Source organism: Solanum stenotomum, chromosome 12, assembly GCF_019186545.1.
Source record: "Solanum stenotomum isolate F172 chromosome 12, ASM1918654v1, whole genome shotgun sequence".
Classification (NCBI taxonomy): Eukaryota; Viridiplantae; Streptophyta; class Magnoliopsida; order Solanales; family Solanaceae; genus Solanum; species Solanum stenotomum.
The window spans coordinates 29906982-29921502 of record NC_064293.1 but is presented as its reverse complement, the minus strand read 5'-3'; the positions used below and the strand labels follow the sequence as shown (position 1 = coordinate 29921502).

Genomic DNA, 14521 nt, shown 5'->3' with positions numbered 1-14521 from the left:
AAAACAAATGAATGTATACTTAGGTCCTTCAAAGTTGAACTGTGGCAATGGTTGAGTTTTACGTAGAAAAAGGAAAATCAAATTCTTACGTGTGATTGAAAATGGAATATTTTCTTCATATTGTTCCAGCAAAGAACAATCATACTTTTTTCCCTTTTTGTCTCTTAAGACAAGAATATAAATAAACATAGAAACAATCATTGGAGATCAAGAGTTTTCTTTATCTTTATTTAGTTTGTGTTAGCAGAGCAATTTGAAGACATAATAATGGAGAGCAAGCCTTCCCATGAAATTGAACCAGTTTCTCAACATTGTGACGATAATGAACAATTTGGCTCTCGAGGTGGAAGGGATATTGAAAATCAACTTCCCGACCCTGCACTAGTTCCTAGTAAGTTCACAACTATCACTCTCTAGAAGGATGATATTTGAATAATAAAATTAAGATACTATAAGGTATGATAATTAAATATGTTATACAATTTCATCGACAATGATACACAAAATTTATGTGCCTTAACAATTAATATTGTGTTAAATTAATTGCGTAAAGTGAATATATATAGTGAAAGTTGGAGTCTCATGGCTATTTTCATTCTGTCCTTTTAGGTTCTCTACTAGAAAAAAAAGAAGATGAATTTTATTATAATGAAATCTGATAAAATGAGATGCCATTACAAATAAATATGAGGAGAAGAGTTGCCTTTTTATTAGCTCTTCTAATTAATTGGCATTCTTGAATTATATCCAAATTTATTAATTGATTAATTTTCATTAATTGCTAATTGCAGTCTTTTAAATTCTATGTTGTGTTATAACTTGTAGCAATGAAAAGTAAATGGCATTCCTTGAAAAAATAAAATCAATTATTAATTTGATTAATTTATAATAATTGTCCACTTTACCCTTGTTATACCACACATATATGTAATACTTGTTTATAATACATACAGAGAAGTGTTACGTCCTTAGTCTTTTACTAAGCACATGTGCAGCACTTGACAACTTGCTTATGTTCTTGCACCACTTGCTCACTATCTTGCTATGCCAAGCCAGCCAGCCAGCCAGCCTAAAATTCTAGGAATCGCTAAGAGAATGAAAGTGTGAACACAAGAGGATTGCTAATTAAGAAGAATTGTGTTGTAGAGAACTTTGTTGATTTTTTCTTGATGATTTTACAAATGGATGCCCTCTGTTTATACTAGTAACTTAGGGGCTAAAGTGTAAATAATAATTGTTATATAAGTCTCTAGATATTTACAAAATAGTGGCCTCTCTCTAGAATCTTTTACAATGCTAGAAAATTGGAAGGACAATAATTCCATGCAAATCTTAAAAACTTTAGGAACTTCCATAGGAAATCTCTCTATTTCTCTATAATCATCCACAAGGACAAGTCTTTGCTCTCATGTAAGTAAACTTTGTGTCATGTGGCTGGCGCTTCTATGATTAGTGAAGTGACATTATTAATAATGCATGGTTTGAAACTTAATTAATATGCAGATGAAAGGAAAATGAATGATGAAGATAATGTATATAGAATTCTTGCTCTGGCTGCTATGAAAGATAAGTGGAGTGTTGCTGAAGTAATTTTAAGAAAGGATCCAAGCTTGGTTCGTCAAAAGATAACGGAATTTGGTGAAACACTACTTCAAATTGCAACATTAGCAGGAAGCACCGGATTTGTGCTAAAGCTAATGACTCTGATGGAACCAGATGACTTTGAACTGAAAACTAATGATGGGGATACGGCATTTAATTTTGCAGTAAATACAGGGTTCATTGAAATTGTTAAAGCAATGAGGGAAAGGAATAGCAATCTACCAAACATCCATGGTATGGATCCTGCCGGCCGTGCAATATTTCCAATCGGTGCGGCAGCTATTTATGGGCATAAAGCTATGGTATCATACCTTTTTGAGGTCACAAATCTTGACATGCTAAACCAAACAGAACGATTATCACTTCTTGAGATCACTACCTACAATGAGATGTACGGTACGTAAGCACAATCACATGATACTTTAATCAACAAGCTGAACTACGATTTGCATTATTTCTACTAATTTTCAATACCTACGTACGTACGACTTTTTTTCTTGTAGATGTAGCATTAAAAATATTCAACAAGGAAAGAAAATTAACCACTCAAATGTTACAAGGAAATCTTAATGTCTTCAACATATTATCTCAGAAGTCCTTAGTTATCAGTAACCAACAAGGAAAGTTGAAGAGATCCATTGAAGGACCTTATAATTCTCCACTAGTGTGGAGAAAGTTAATTAGCGCGACTTCCATGGCCAGGAGCCGATTCATTACATGTAAGATTTAATTATGTACTGTATTAATTAATTCCAAGAAAGTTGTAATAATTAATAACAATGTCTCCCTCTATTTTGTATGACAAGACAAGCTTAATATCGATCATCAGCAGCTTAGCTTGTAGTGCTGAAATTGCTAAGTTTTTCAGGGGAAAGATATACACTGAAGAAACAAGGTGGTCTACTACTTGAGGAGCTCTGGGCAGAGTGTGAAAGAAGTGGAGAGAATAAGCTATTGGAGCTAGTAAGAAGAGAAAAATTGCTCCAATTTGCTGTAACAGCAGGAAATGTAGAGTTTTTAGCTGTGGTTATTCATAATCATCCTCGTCTCATATGGAACTTTTACCGAGAGTGGTCCATTTTCCATTATGCAGTTTTTCATAGACAGGAAAAAGTATTCAGTCTTATACACCAAACAGGAGGAATGAAAAACTTTTTTCTTCAAAAAAATGATACTAATGACAATAACATGCTGCATTTGGCTGGGAGGTTAGGATATTCGAACTTACATGATAAGGTATTTCCTCTCTCTTTTATAACAATACATGTTACTTCAGATACCTATTCCAATTTAAGAGGAAATATTATTGTATTCTCGATCGGTGTTTGGGTTAATTATTAATGAGCTGGTCGACAGGAGAAGATTGTGCCGTCATCGTTTCTCAGGGATTCTGGAGCAGCACTTCAGATGCAAAAAGAGATATTGTGGTTTAAGGTGAGAGATGGAAACACATCTTGTTGCATTTCATATCTCTGTCATTTTATTTGTTCAGTATGAATTAAAGTCGCGTTTTCATAATGAATTAAAAATTTGTGTTTGCTGAATGATAATTACTAATTGGATAGGAAGTGGAGAAACTTTTACCACCTTCACTCCAGAAGAGAAAAAACAAAGCTGGGAAAACCCCTAGGGAAGTATTCACAGAAGATCATAACCTACTGCTAAAAGAAGGGGAAAGGTGGATGAAAGACACGGCAAATTCTTGTATGATTGTTGCAACCTTGATCGCCACGATGGTTTTTGCTGCAGGCTTTACTGTGCCAGGTGGTAATAATAGTGATACTGGTATTCCAATATTGCTAGAATTCAATGGATTTAGGGTCTTCGTCATATCAGATGCGGTGGCACTATTCAGCTCAATCCTTTCCATCATTATGTTCTTGTCCATTCTGACATCTCGCTATGCTGAAGATGATTTTCTTGTGTCATTGCCTGCCAAGTTATTGTTCAGACTCACGACGCTGTTTGTCTTGATAGTTAGCATGCTCTTGGCGATTACAACAGCATTCTTTTTGGTCTATAGTAATCATACGGATTGGGAGCCAAAGCTCATTGCTGCTTGTGCTGGTATTCCTGTAGCTTTATTTGGGTGTTTCCAGTATAAACTATGGTTTGATGTGGCAAAATCAACATATTGGTCCAAGTTTCTTTTTCGACCAGGAAAGTACAAGCTGTATTAACTACAGAGCCTTCATTGCAGATAACAGTTGCACAGATCAGGAGTATCTTCTTCATTAGTAAATTAACGCGCAACAACATTTTACATTATTATGTAATAAGAGAATCAGGATTCTTGGCGGTGCCTTATTCCTAATTGTAATGTTTGTGCTTGAAACTTGAGCGAATTTCTCCATCAATGCTATTCTCAAGTGTTTGATTTGATTTATTATGAAATTCTTAGTATATCTTTGGCTAGTGGTGTTGCATATTGCAAAAGCAATTCCATTCCATCATGTTTATGCTTCATAGTATAGTAACTGGTAATTAAAATCCTACATCATGATACTTGTCTCGAGTCTCGACACTAAATCATAAAACACAAAATTGTCTTCCATCCAGTACAAGAGTGTTTTCTCCATTACTGAGTCGTAGGCGATGCAAATTTAGATTAGTCAATAACAAGCTATTAAAAGTATTATCACAAGGAAGCTAGCAAAACGGGTAAAAACAAGAAATAATATCAAGAGTACGATTTCTTTTTAACTTGATATATACCCCATTTCCCATTTCATTTGAGTAATTATAATCAATTACATCCAAAAAACAGGACAAGAAATAATTCATTTGAGCCTATGGCTCTATAAAACTACTCCTTCATTTCATTTATATTTTTTTAAAACATAAGATCCTAATTAATAAGTATAAATTAAACTGGAGGTGAAACAGCAACATCAGGGCCTGGAGTAGCAACTTCAGGAACTCCAGGGACTGGAACACCACCAGTAGGAACTCCAGGGATTGGGAAATTAAATGGATCAGTAACACCGGTACCCGTACCAAGACCAGGAATATCAAATCCAGGAATATTAAAATTCGGGATATTGAAACCGATATTCGGAATTCCACCTGGAAATGGAAATGGAAATGGAAACGGAAATCCTCCGATATTTGGATTAGCAGGAGTTGTTGCATCATTTACCTCCTTAAATAAATCATCATTTTCCTCTCTAAGCATTCTCACAGCACTAGAAAAGTTAATTAAACAAAGCAAAGTAATCAACTTGAGACAAGTCATTTTCATTTCTTTTCTTAAGAGTTAATTATAAAAATTTGCTTACACTAATAAGGTGTTTATATAGAGGGATTTTGAGGTCCCTAAGAGTTAAAATTGTCAAAGTATAAGATTGTTTTAGATTTATTCACACTAAAAAAAAATGTTTTGCCAGCTACATCTTTTTAGCAATTTCTAGCATTTGTAGTTAATGGAGATGGTTAAGGATATAATGCTAATTAATCTACTTTGACATTTTTTTATGCAGAAGCAAATACTAGTTGTTGGTTGATGGGACATTAATTTTATTACACCAGGTTTTCAGTAAAGATGGTGAGAAAGAAAGAGAGAAAATTGTACCCAAATACTTATTTGGGCTTACTTTTTTTCATCTCATTTCAATGGTTGTTTAGCTCAAAATAATTATCCCAAATTATTATTTTAGAAACTTAAGACTAAAGTTCACAATTGTTTTCAACGATAGCCTTAATATTAAGAGGAAACACTCTTAAACTCAGCGCAAATTATTAGTTTCATTCTTGAACTATTGAAAGCCTTATAAATAAATTTATTTGATTAACTGAACTTAAATACACTCCCGATTTCACAACAAGCATGAAATACACCCTTAAATTCTCGCCAAATTTAGGGGTATTTTCGACACTTCTCTCGACTTTTTATTAAGAGTCTCATACTCCTACGAGAGTTTGAGACTACTTGCTATGTCATGTGCCAGATCGAAGGTGTACCTAAGTTTTACTTAGTCCGGTAGAAGAGTTTTATTTTTTGAGACGGTCAATAGTTTAGGAACAAAACTAATAATTTGAACCTAATCCAAGAATACTTTCAATACTTTTCTTTAACATTAAAGAAGTACACCGTTTTTTTCTTAGTACAGCTTAATTTTCAAATTGAAATAACTGAGAAAGGCTGAAAAGATGGAGAGTTGCAGTTTGTACTTACTGTATTTTGATGTACATTGAACTCTAATTTCAAACATAGAAACTTTCAATTTACACTTGATATTTTGATTCATGGAAGAGTTTCAAAAAACTAAAAACACTATAACACGCAAACAATTACTTCCTCCATTTGCTTTTACTTGTCGAGTCTCAAGTCGAAATCGGGAATTGGACCCTAAATTGGAGTTGGGAGTTGTGTCTTGGATCAAAGTCGGTGTTATAGTATTTGATCAAATTATATCTAAATGTTCAATATTTTCCTTTTACTACCAAATATTAAAAGTTAAAACAAAAAAAAATTACTTATTTTTTCGAATTATTTTTATTAAAAATATTTCTCTTCGCACCGCACATACTAAAACTATGAGAACTTATAAAAGTATGACACTACGTCACAATTTAGTCACTAGCAAATTTTAATTCTGAAACTAATTAATCCCACCTTATGAGAACGTGTTTGATCATGAATTTTTTTTTTTTTTTTTTGTTGGAGTTAAACATGAACTAATGTGTTTGGTCATAAAATTTCAAATAACAACTTCAAAGTTATTTTTCACTTTTTTCAATTTTACTTAATTCATGAACAAATACAACTAAATCAATTATCAAATATCTTTTTTCACTTTAAAAACAAGATTATTTTTTTTCAAATTCTACAATAAAACATGCCGAGTATAAATCTGCCATTAGAGCTTAGCAAAAGCTGTAGGTAGAGTTAACATAGCTGATTTTGGTTGCTGGAAGTGTCACACCCCTATTTTTAAGCACTAAAATTTCAAATTCGGTCAAAAATCACGTGTCTAACCGTAGGCAGAGTTAAACAGCTAGTTCTGAAGTGGTATGATATCAATCAGGCTTCGTCTTCAAAGACTTTATACAACATCAAGATTTGCCTATGCTGGATGGGGAGACTTTTTGGCTATGGAGAACAGAAGCTATCATTTAATGCAGGAATACCATGAATTTCCTCCAATAAACATGCTAGCGATTAATTCCCAGTTGAAGGAATTGGTTAAAAATGGTCAGTTAGAAGATGCACGCCAGATGTTTGACAAAATGACTCAAAGGGATGAGGTCACATGGACAAATATGATTTCTGGTTACGTCAATGACTCTAGTTCATTACAAGCATTGTCTTTATTCTTAGAAATGCGGCGTGATCCTACTATCAAAATGGACCCTTTTGCTCTTAGCCTCGCGGTGAAGGCATGTGGGCTAAGTGTGAATTTGAAGTGTGGTGAGTTATTACATGGGTATTCAATGAAAGCTAATTTTGTTAGTTCTGTTTTTGTGGGTAGTTCACTTGTTGACATGTACATGAAAGCTGGTAAAGTGATTGAGGGTTGTGGAGTTTTTGATGAAATGCCTCTTAGGAATGTAGTTTCTTGGACCGCTGTTATAACTGGGCTTGTCCGAGCAGGTTACAATGAGGAAGGGTTGGTGTATTTTTCTGAAATGTGGAGAGATGGTGTAGAATGTGATTCGTATGCTTATGCGATTGTGTTAAAAGCGTGTGCTGATATTGGGTGTTTGAATTACGGGAGGGAAATGCATACTAGGATAGTGAAGAAAGGCTTGGATGTGAGCTCTTATGTGGCTAATAGTCTTGCTACAATGTACAATAAATGTGGGAAAGTAAATTATGGTATGTGTTTATTTGGAAGAATGAAGTCGCGAGATGTTGTCTCGTGGACTACAGTAATCACGACATATGTTCAAATTGGTCAAGACCAATATGGTATACAAGCATTCTTGAGAATGATAGAGTCTAATGTGACTCCTAATGAATATACATTTGCTGCAGTTGTTGCTGCTTGTGCCAATCTTTCGAAACTACACTGGGGTGTACAACTGCATGCAAATGTTTTACGTGTAGGTTTTCTTGATTCTCTGTCTGTGTCAAATTCAATTGTCACAATGTACTCCAAATGTGGGAAGTTGGATTCGGCCTCACTTATATTTCATGAAATGAGTAGAAGAGACATTGTTTCTTGGAGCACAATTATTGCTGGATATGCTCAGGCTGGTTGTGGTGACGAAGCTTTCGAGCTGCTAACATGGATGAGAAAGGAAGGACCAAAGCCAACGGAATTTGCTCTTGCAAGTGTACTTAGTGCATGTGGTAGTACGGCAATCCTTGACCAGGGGAAGCAACTTCATGCTCATGTTCTTATCATTGGATTAGATCATACGCCTTTAGTACTGAGTGCTTTGATCAACATGTATTCAAAATGTGGAAGTATTGTAGAAGCCTCAAAGATATTTAATTCAGCACAAAATAATGACGTTGTATCATGGACAGCCATGATTCATGGGTATGCTGAACATGGATACAGCCAAGATGCTATAAGTTTATTTGAAAGAATTCGTTGTGCTGGTCTAAGACCAGATTCTGTGACCTTCGTTGGTGTTCTAATCGCTTGTAGTCATGCTGGCCTTGTTGATCTAGCTTTTCACTATTTTAGATTGATGAAAGAGGAGTACAAAATAAGTTATTCAAAGGAACATTATGGTTGTATGATTGATCTTCTCTGTCGTGCTGGACGAATAACTGATGCTGAGAACATGATCAAGAATATGCCATTTGAAAAGGATGATGTTGCTTGGTCAATCTTGCTTAGAGGCTGCAGGCTACATGGTGATGTTGAATGTGGAAGCCGTGCGGCTGAGCAAATTCTTAAACTTGCTCCAAATTGTGCTGTGACTCACACTACTTTGTCAAACATTTATGCGTCAAAGGGGAAGTGGGGTGAAGTAGCAGAACTGAGGAAGTTGATGAGATTGAAAGGCGTCACGAAGGAGCCTGGATGGTCTTGGATTAAGGTCAAGGATCAAGTTTCTGCATTCGTTGCTGGGGACAAAAAACATTCACAAAATGAAGATATTTATGATATATTGGATCTGATATCCTCAAAAGCAGAATCTTCTTTTCAGAATATTGCTTCTCTTTTGGAGTAGCCAAAACTTAAAATAACCCCTTTCTTATTTCCACAAGCAGCTCTGTTTCTTTGTTTCAACTTCATCCATTGAAAATGAGATAATGGAAAAAACGCATATGAAGTATCACCTTTTTGGCGAGTTTCATACTTGAACTATCAAGTGTTTGCGTTTTCTACCTGAACGATCACCAAGTACTAATCAAACATACCTCGAAACTAACTAGACCAAGTGTTTGAATGCGCCAAAAGGTGTGTGACAACTTAATTTGCCTAAAAATATTTGTCCACAACTGACTCATTAATTTTGAGACATGTTTTGATAAATAGTTGATGATAGTCAAGTGAGAAACTCACAAAAAAAAAGCGATATGACAGATATAGTTTTGACCCGTATCTCTTAATTTTTCAAATTATACATATGGAGTGTCATTTGACACTATTTTCAACACACAAAAAAGGTGTACACCATACACAATTAGATACTAATTAAGGTGTGTTTTGATAAAGTTGGTGATGATGTTTAACCAGAATTGCATTGAAACCTTACGTCTTTGATTGTCTTTTATTTTTTTATATAAGTACTTTATATATGTTATAAAATATGATAAAACAATTGACAAATATTAGTTTGAGAACATGTGGTCCGAAGTTTTATTTTGTCTTTGTCTAATATCAAAGAGACAAGTGTGAGATGGACAGATATTCTAGTTTTAAATAGCTAGAACTGAACCAAACGGATATATAAAAATATTTATGTATTCAACCCCAATTGGATACGTGTTAATTGATTAAGAGAATCATTTGAATTTTAAATCGTAAATGACAAATATTATATAAGCTATCACAAAGATAGCCGTGTATTGTACGTAACATTATCTAGTATTTATATAAAAGACAATTTTCATGAATATCAAGATTATACGATAATAATTTTATCAGTTATGTATTTAACTTAAATTTCGTTTAAAATAGTACCTAGTATATAGACCTAAAATTGCAAATTTGTGCCGAGTATTAAGGCCTAAACAGTCGCTTAACAAAGTAAAATTTAGTTTAATAAATAGGAAGAAGAGTAATGCATTAAAACACAATATCAGCTACCCCTTGTCTTGCCTCCTTCACTGATTTCAGGTCTGTCACCTTCGCTTATTCTCCTGATTTCTGAATCTTTTTCCTGTTTCTAACTCTGGGTTTCAATTGGATCATTAATCTTACGCTTCTGGATTTGGGAAATCTGTTTTGCATTCCAGGTGTTTGATGAAACGCTTCAATGAATTTTTGACTTGTTTTTTCCATTTTTTTTTATTTTTTGTTGTTTTCAGAAGAGAAGTTGTATCTTTACTGTTACATAGTTTCCAAATGGCGAATGTTTGTCCGATTCCAACGGATTCATACAAGGTGGGCTTTATAGGAGCTGGAAAAATGGCTGAAAGCATAGCTAGAGGTGTGGTTAAATCTGGGATATTGCCTGCTTCTCGTATTCGAACAGCCCATTCTGGATCAGCTCGACGTACTGCTTTTGAGTCTATTGGGGTTACTGTATTTGATAATAATACTCAGGTAAGCTTATACATTTTCAATCTTAAATGCCCACTTTAATTTACTTTTAATGTACACTCAGTGGGATGTTTTTGCTTTTTGGTGATCATAATTTTCTACTTTATCAATCTCTCTTATTCCTGTATGTATGGAAGTTTCGTAGTTAGTTTCAGGTGTACCCATGAAACTACTGTTAAGAAAATTGGGTGACATTTGTAGAGAATCATACTATTGGTAAGGTTCTCTATCTTTTGATATATCAGTTGCATCCGAGAGTTAATAAGAAGAAAAAAAATGCATAGTAAGCCTTATTTTATTTTGATCGACGCCTCTTTTCTTAAGTGCCAGACAATCTTGATTTGATCATATGTTTTTTAATTCCCGAATTGATGAAAATTGGTTTGATTGATAAATGGTTCAAGTTATTTATGTTTTCAAGAATCTTCTTGTAGATTATTTATTAATAGGACAACAAAGTTATTAATTTTGATGAGTTAGAATATGGGTAAAAGAAACATTTATTGCTAGGACTAACTGACTTATTTATGGCTTGGAGTAATGCAAGACAAGTGCCCTTGAATACGTCAGGACAGACATTTTCTTAGACAAAATAATACAAAGCAGAGTTCCTAGATTCTGATTGACCTTAAATTTTGTTCAAGCAAAGAGACACTGACCTTTTAAGACCTGTGTTAAGCCGTTAACAAATACTTAGTGATTGCTATGTCAGTAACACCTTGTGGTCATCTCATAGTAGGAATATCACTATTTATACTGTTCTTTTTTTTGTACTCTTATGGACAAATACATGATGTGTTTTTGTTTTTCTTTTCCTAGGGATTTTTCTTACATTAAAACACTAAATGGAGTGTGCATTCGCATTTTCTCTAAAAACTTAACTATCTTTTCTTTGATTTTTTGTTCTTTTTGATACATCTACAAATCTGAGATTTAGTGACTGACTCTAGTTGTCTCACCTTATATCTCTTATAACCTTTGATTGGTTCCTTGAAAATTCTTATTTCACATGTTTCTTCTTTTTTGTCAAAGCAGGTGGTTGAAGATAGTGATGTGATTATATTCTCTGTGAAGCCTCAAGTGGGTATGGTTCAAATCTTTTCCTTTCTCTCTTTTTGTTTCCAAAAAAAGGATCTCTCTCTTATGTTTTCCCTTTCAACACTTGCAAGAGAATTTTAAATCCATTTTTCTGCAAAAGTTTTGTTTCGATAGTCGTAAAGTTTCTATTTTGAGGAAAATTACAGCTAAATAAGTGAATGATAATATTTCCTCAATTAGATGCCATAACTAAGCAACAGTAAGATGAAGTTGTAAACAACCTATTATAAAAAGGGATCATTTGATTGGCTGCATAAAAAAATAATCTTTGCATAAGTAATGCAACATTTGACTCTACATAGAGGATGAAATGGGAAAGATCTCTTGAGATGATTTGGCAATGTCTTAAACTTCACAATGCACCAATCTTTAGATGCAACATTGGTGNTCGCATTTTCTCTAAAAACTTAACTATCTTTTCTTTGATTTTTTGTTCTTTTTGATACATCTACAAATCTGAGATTTAGTGACTGACTCTAGTTGTCTCACCTTATATCTCTTATAACCTTTGATTGGTTCCTTGAAAATTCTTATTTCACATGTTTCTTCTTTTTTGTCAAAGCAGGTGGTTGAAGATAGTGATGTGATTATATTCTCTGTGAAGCCTCAAGTGGGTATGGTTCAAATCTTTTCCTTTCTCTCTTTCTGTTTCCAAAAAAAAGGATCTTTCTTATGTTTTCCCTTTCAACACTTGCGGGAGAATTTTAAATCCATTTTTCCGCAAAAGTTTTGTTTCGATAGTCGTAAAGTTTTTATTTTGAGAAAAATTACAGCTAAATATGTGAATGATAATAGTTCCTCAATTAGATGCCATAACTAAGCAACCGTAAGATGAAGTTGTAAGCAACCTATTGCAAAAAGGGATTGTTTGATTGGCTGCATAAAAAAATAATATTTGCATAATGCAACATTTGACTCTACATAGAGGATAAAATGGGAAAGATTGCTTGAGATGATATGACAATGTCTAAAACTTACAATGCACAAATCTTTAGATGCAACATTGTGGTGATTGGAGATGCTATTAAGGGACAAGATAGACCTAAAAATCACATGGGGGGAATTGTTTTTTTTTTTGAGAAGGTAACAGTCTTGTATTATATTCCAAAAAATCAAACTTGCCACAACTTGTTACAGGTTTACTAATTACAAATAAGAATTGTTTTAAATGACACAATATCTCGGAGTTGATGCGGATTTGGCTAAAAGTAAAACACAATCGAAGCAATGGATTCATCTAGGTGAGGTTAAACTTTAGTAATTATTACAGTTACATTAGGTCAATAGGAGTAAGTGTGAGATATAGAGAACCTCTAGTTTTAGGGTCCTTGATCATTTTAGGTAAGTACTATTCTCTCTCTTTTCCACTTATTAAAAAAGAATTGCACTTATAAAAAAAAAGGGATTGAATAGAAGTCTATATACAGGATTCATATCGCCAACCTTACTATTTTGATATTGACTTGTAATTATTTTAGTGATTGACATACTTTTGTTTTGCTTTCTCTTGTGGAAATTTTTAGGCTAAAGACACTGCAATTGTCAGATTTTTTGCTTTTTCATATTTATTGGATGCTTTGAAAATTGGTGGTGATTCTGCTGTTCTACTCACTTTTTTAATGCAGTTAAAAATGTGGTGTCACAGTTGAAGCCAATCCTTTCAGAGAAGAAGCTTTTGGTGTCAGTTGCTGCTGGTGTTAAGTTAAAGGATTTGCAGGTTTGTGTGAAAATGGTGTAAGAGATGCACGTAATATTCCTCAACAAGCAAAAACACAGAAACAAACTTTTTAATGTAGATGCAATAGTTTTAGGAGCTGGCTTTGACTCATAAGGCCTTTGTGACTTGATTACCAAATCATTTGTTCAATTTACGGGCAGTTTAATCTAAAACCATGGAAGTGACAAGTATTGTTTTCTTAAATCAAGAAAATCACAAAACTCGTTGAGAATCACACAAATCACCGTAAAATAACAAGTAGGAAGCTTAAATAATGGCAATACTCTAAACTAAACTAACTAGGACTATTAAGCATTCTTTTCTCAATTTAGGGCTTCTTAGGAGTATCTCAACCAAAAAACTATTGAAAGAAATAATAGTTCTAAATATACTGATGAGTAAATACTTAATCCGGGTATTTAAGAAAATGACCCTTAAAGTCTAACTTAACCACAAAAGTTAGTTTATTACATAGGATTATCCAGACCGGTCAAGGAGACAGCAACCACTTTCTCAACCAATGCGGGAAAATATAACACCCCACCTGTGCCTAGTTAACTGGAGCGTGAATAACCTAGCATAAGGATTCAGTAGTGTAAACCAAGAATAGAAAAGACCAGTTCACATACCATGTGAAGAAAATAGACCTTGACTCTAACCCAACCCCGCAAGCTAGATCATGATGTGAGGATTGCCGAAGACCATTTAAAGAGACGACATTCCATTTTTTAACTTTTTGACAGGTAAGAGACCAACCGATTTAGGACAATCTAACTGGGTACCTGTGGTTTTTGCTAATCTTGAGGCATCTAAGTGTCCATACCTATGTACATCCATTTGACACGGCTAGATCAAGGCAAATTAAGGGTCATGTAACATAGGAAAATAATGATAGAACTACTAGAATAAAACTTCTGGATTAAATAGAGAATAATTAAAATTAGTGTAAAAAAATAATTCTGTTCCCTCTGTCCAATATCATGAGCATTCAGAATCTTTACTCTGTAATTTATTTTACGCTATTGCATGCTTGATAAATGCATGGGATTGTCTCTTTCTGTTTAGTCACTTCCTCTTTCTTTGTGAGTGACATTCCTCTGAAATAATATTCTGCTTCCATACAGCACACCAATAAAACCCTGGAGGCATAGTCTTTTGTTTTGTGAAGCAACATAGGACAAGTCACTGTAGTGTCATTTGGGTACGACAGTGTGCTTTTGTGGTTTGCAGTATACATGATTATCAATCACCTAAAGCATACATAGTTGAAAGATGGATCATTTCTCTTTTCTTGAACTTATGATTTCCTTCTTTTGAGCTAATTGCTTCCTTGCAACCTAACATTCCACTTTTTTCCAAATCAATGGAATATTCTTCTTGTGATCCCAAAGGTATCAAGCTTATTTGACATTGGGAAATTTGAAATTGGCTCAGT

General features: G+C 33.9%; 3 protein-coding genes across 4 annotated transcripts in view; all 3 read left to right on the top strand.

Moving 5' to 3' along the window:
• The first annotated feature begins 261 nt into the window (after positions 1-261).
• On the top strand, positions 262-3813 carry LOC125848610 (ankyrin repeat-containing protein ITN1-like). The gene is made up of 6 exons (XM_049528500.1): positions 262-391; positions 1504-1998; positions 2106-2266; positions 2440-2838; positions 2959-3036; positions 3168-3813. Exons 1-6 carry the CDS (start codon positions 268-270, stop codon positions 3780-3782), a joined length of 1872 nt encoding a protein of 623 aa, XP_049384457.1. The 5' UTR covers positions 262-267; the 3' UTR covers positions 3783-3813.
• Positions 3814-6378: 2565 nt separating this feature from the next.
• LOC125849446 (putative pentatricopeptide repeat-containing protein At3g47840) lies at positions 6379-8875 on the top strand. Its single transcript, XM_049529531.1, has one exon. It carries the CDS (start codon positions 6616-6618, stop codon positions 8731-8733), a length of 2118 nt encoding a protein of 705 aa, XP_049385488.1. The 5' UTR covers positions 6379-6615; the 3' UTR covers positions 8734-8875.
• A 789-nt stretch (positions 8876-9664) lies between these two features.
• LOC125848722 (pyrroline-5-carboxylate reductase) overlaps positions 9665-14521 on the top strand; it is a 10463-nt gene continuing 5606 nt past the window's right edge. The window contains exons 1-4 of one of the 2 annotated variants that reach the window (XM_049528647.1): positions 9665-9845; positions 10037-10274; positions 11307-11355; positions 12995-13086. In XM_049528647.1, the coding sequence (XP_049384604.1) occupies positions 10074-10274; positions 11307-11355; positions 12995-13086 (342 nt within the window). In that variant the 5' untranslated portion in view covers positions 9665-9845; positions 10037-10073. Of the gene's footprint in view, positions 9846-10036; positions 10275-11306; positions 11356-11934; positions 11984-12994; positions 13087-14521 lie in introns of both variants that reach the window. The other variant, XM_049528648.1, reaches the window with a different exon arrangement.

Coding starts and splice junctions, on each gene's coding strand:
- LOC125848610 (XM_049528500.1), top strand. CDS start 268: ATGGAGAGCAAGCCTTCCCATGAAATTGAACCAGTTTCTCAACATTGT. Junction 1,999..2,105: donor TACCTACAATGAGATGTACG/GTACGTAAGCAC, acceptor TTTTTCTTGTAG/ATGTAGCATTAAAAATATTC. Junction 3,037..3,167: donor AAGAGATATTGTGGTTTAAG/GTGAGAGATGGA, acceptor CTAATTGGATAG/GAAGTGGAGAAACTTTTACC.
- LOC125849446 (XM_049529531.1), top strand. CDS start 6,616: ATGATATCAATCAGGCTTCGTCTTCAAAGACTTTATACAACATCAAGA.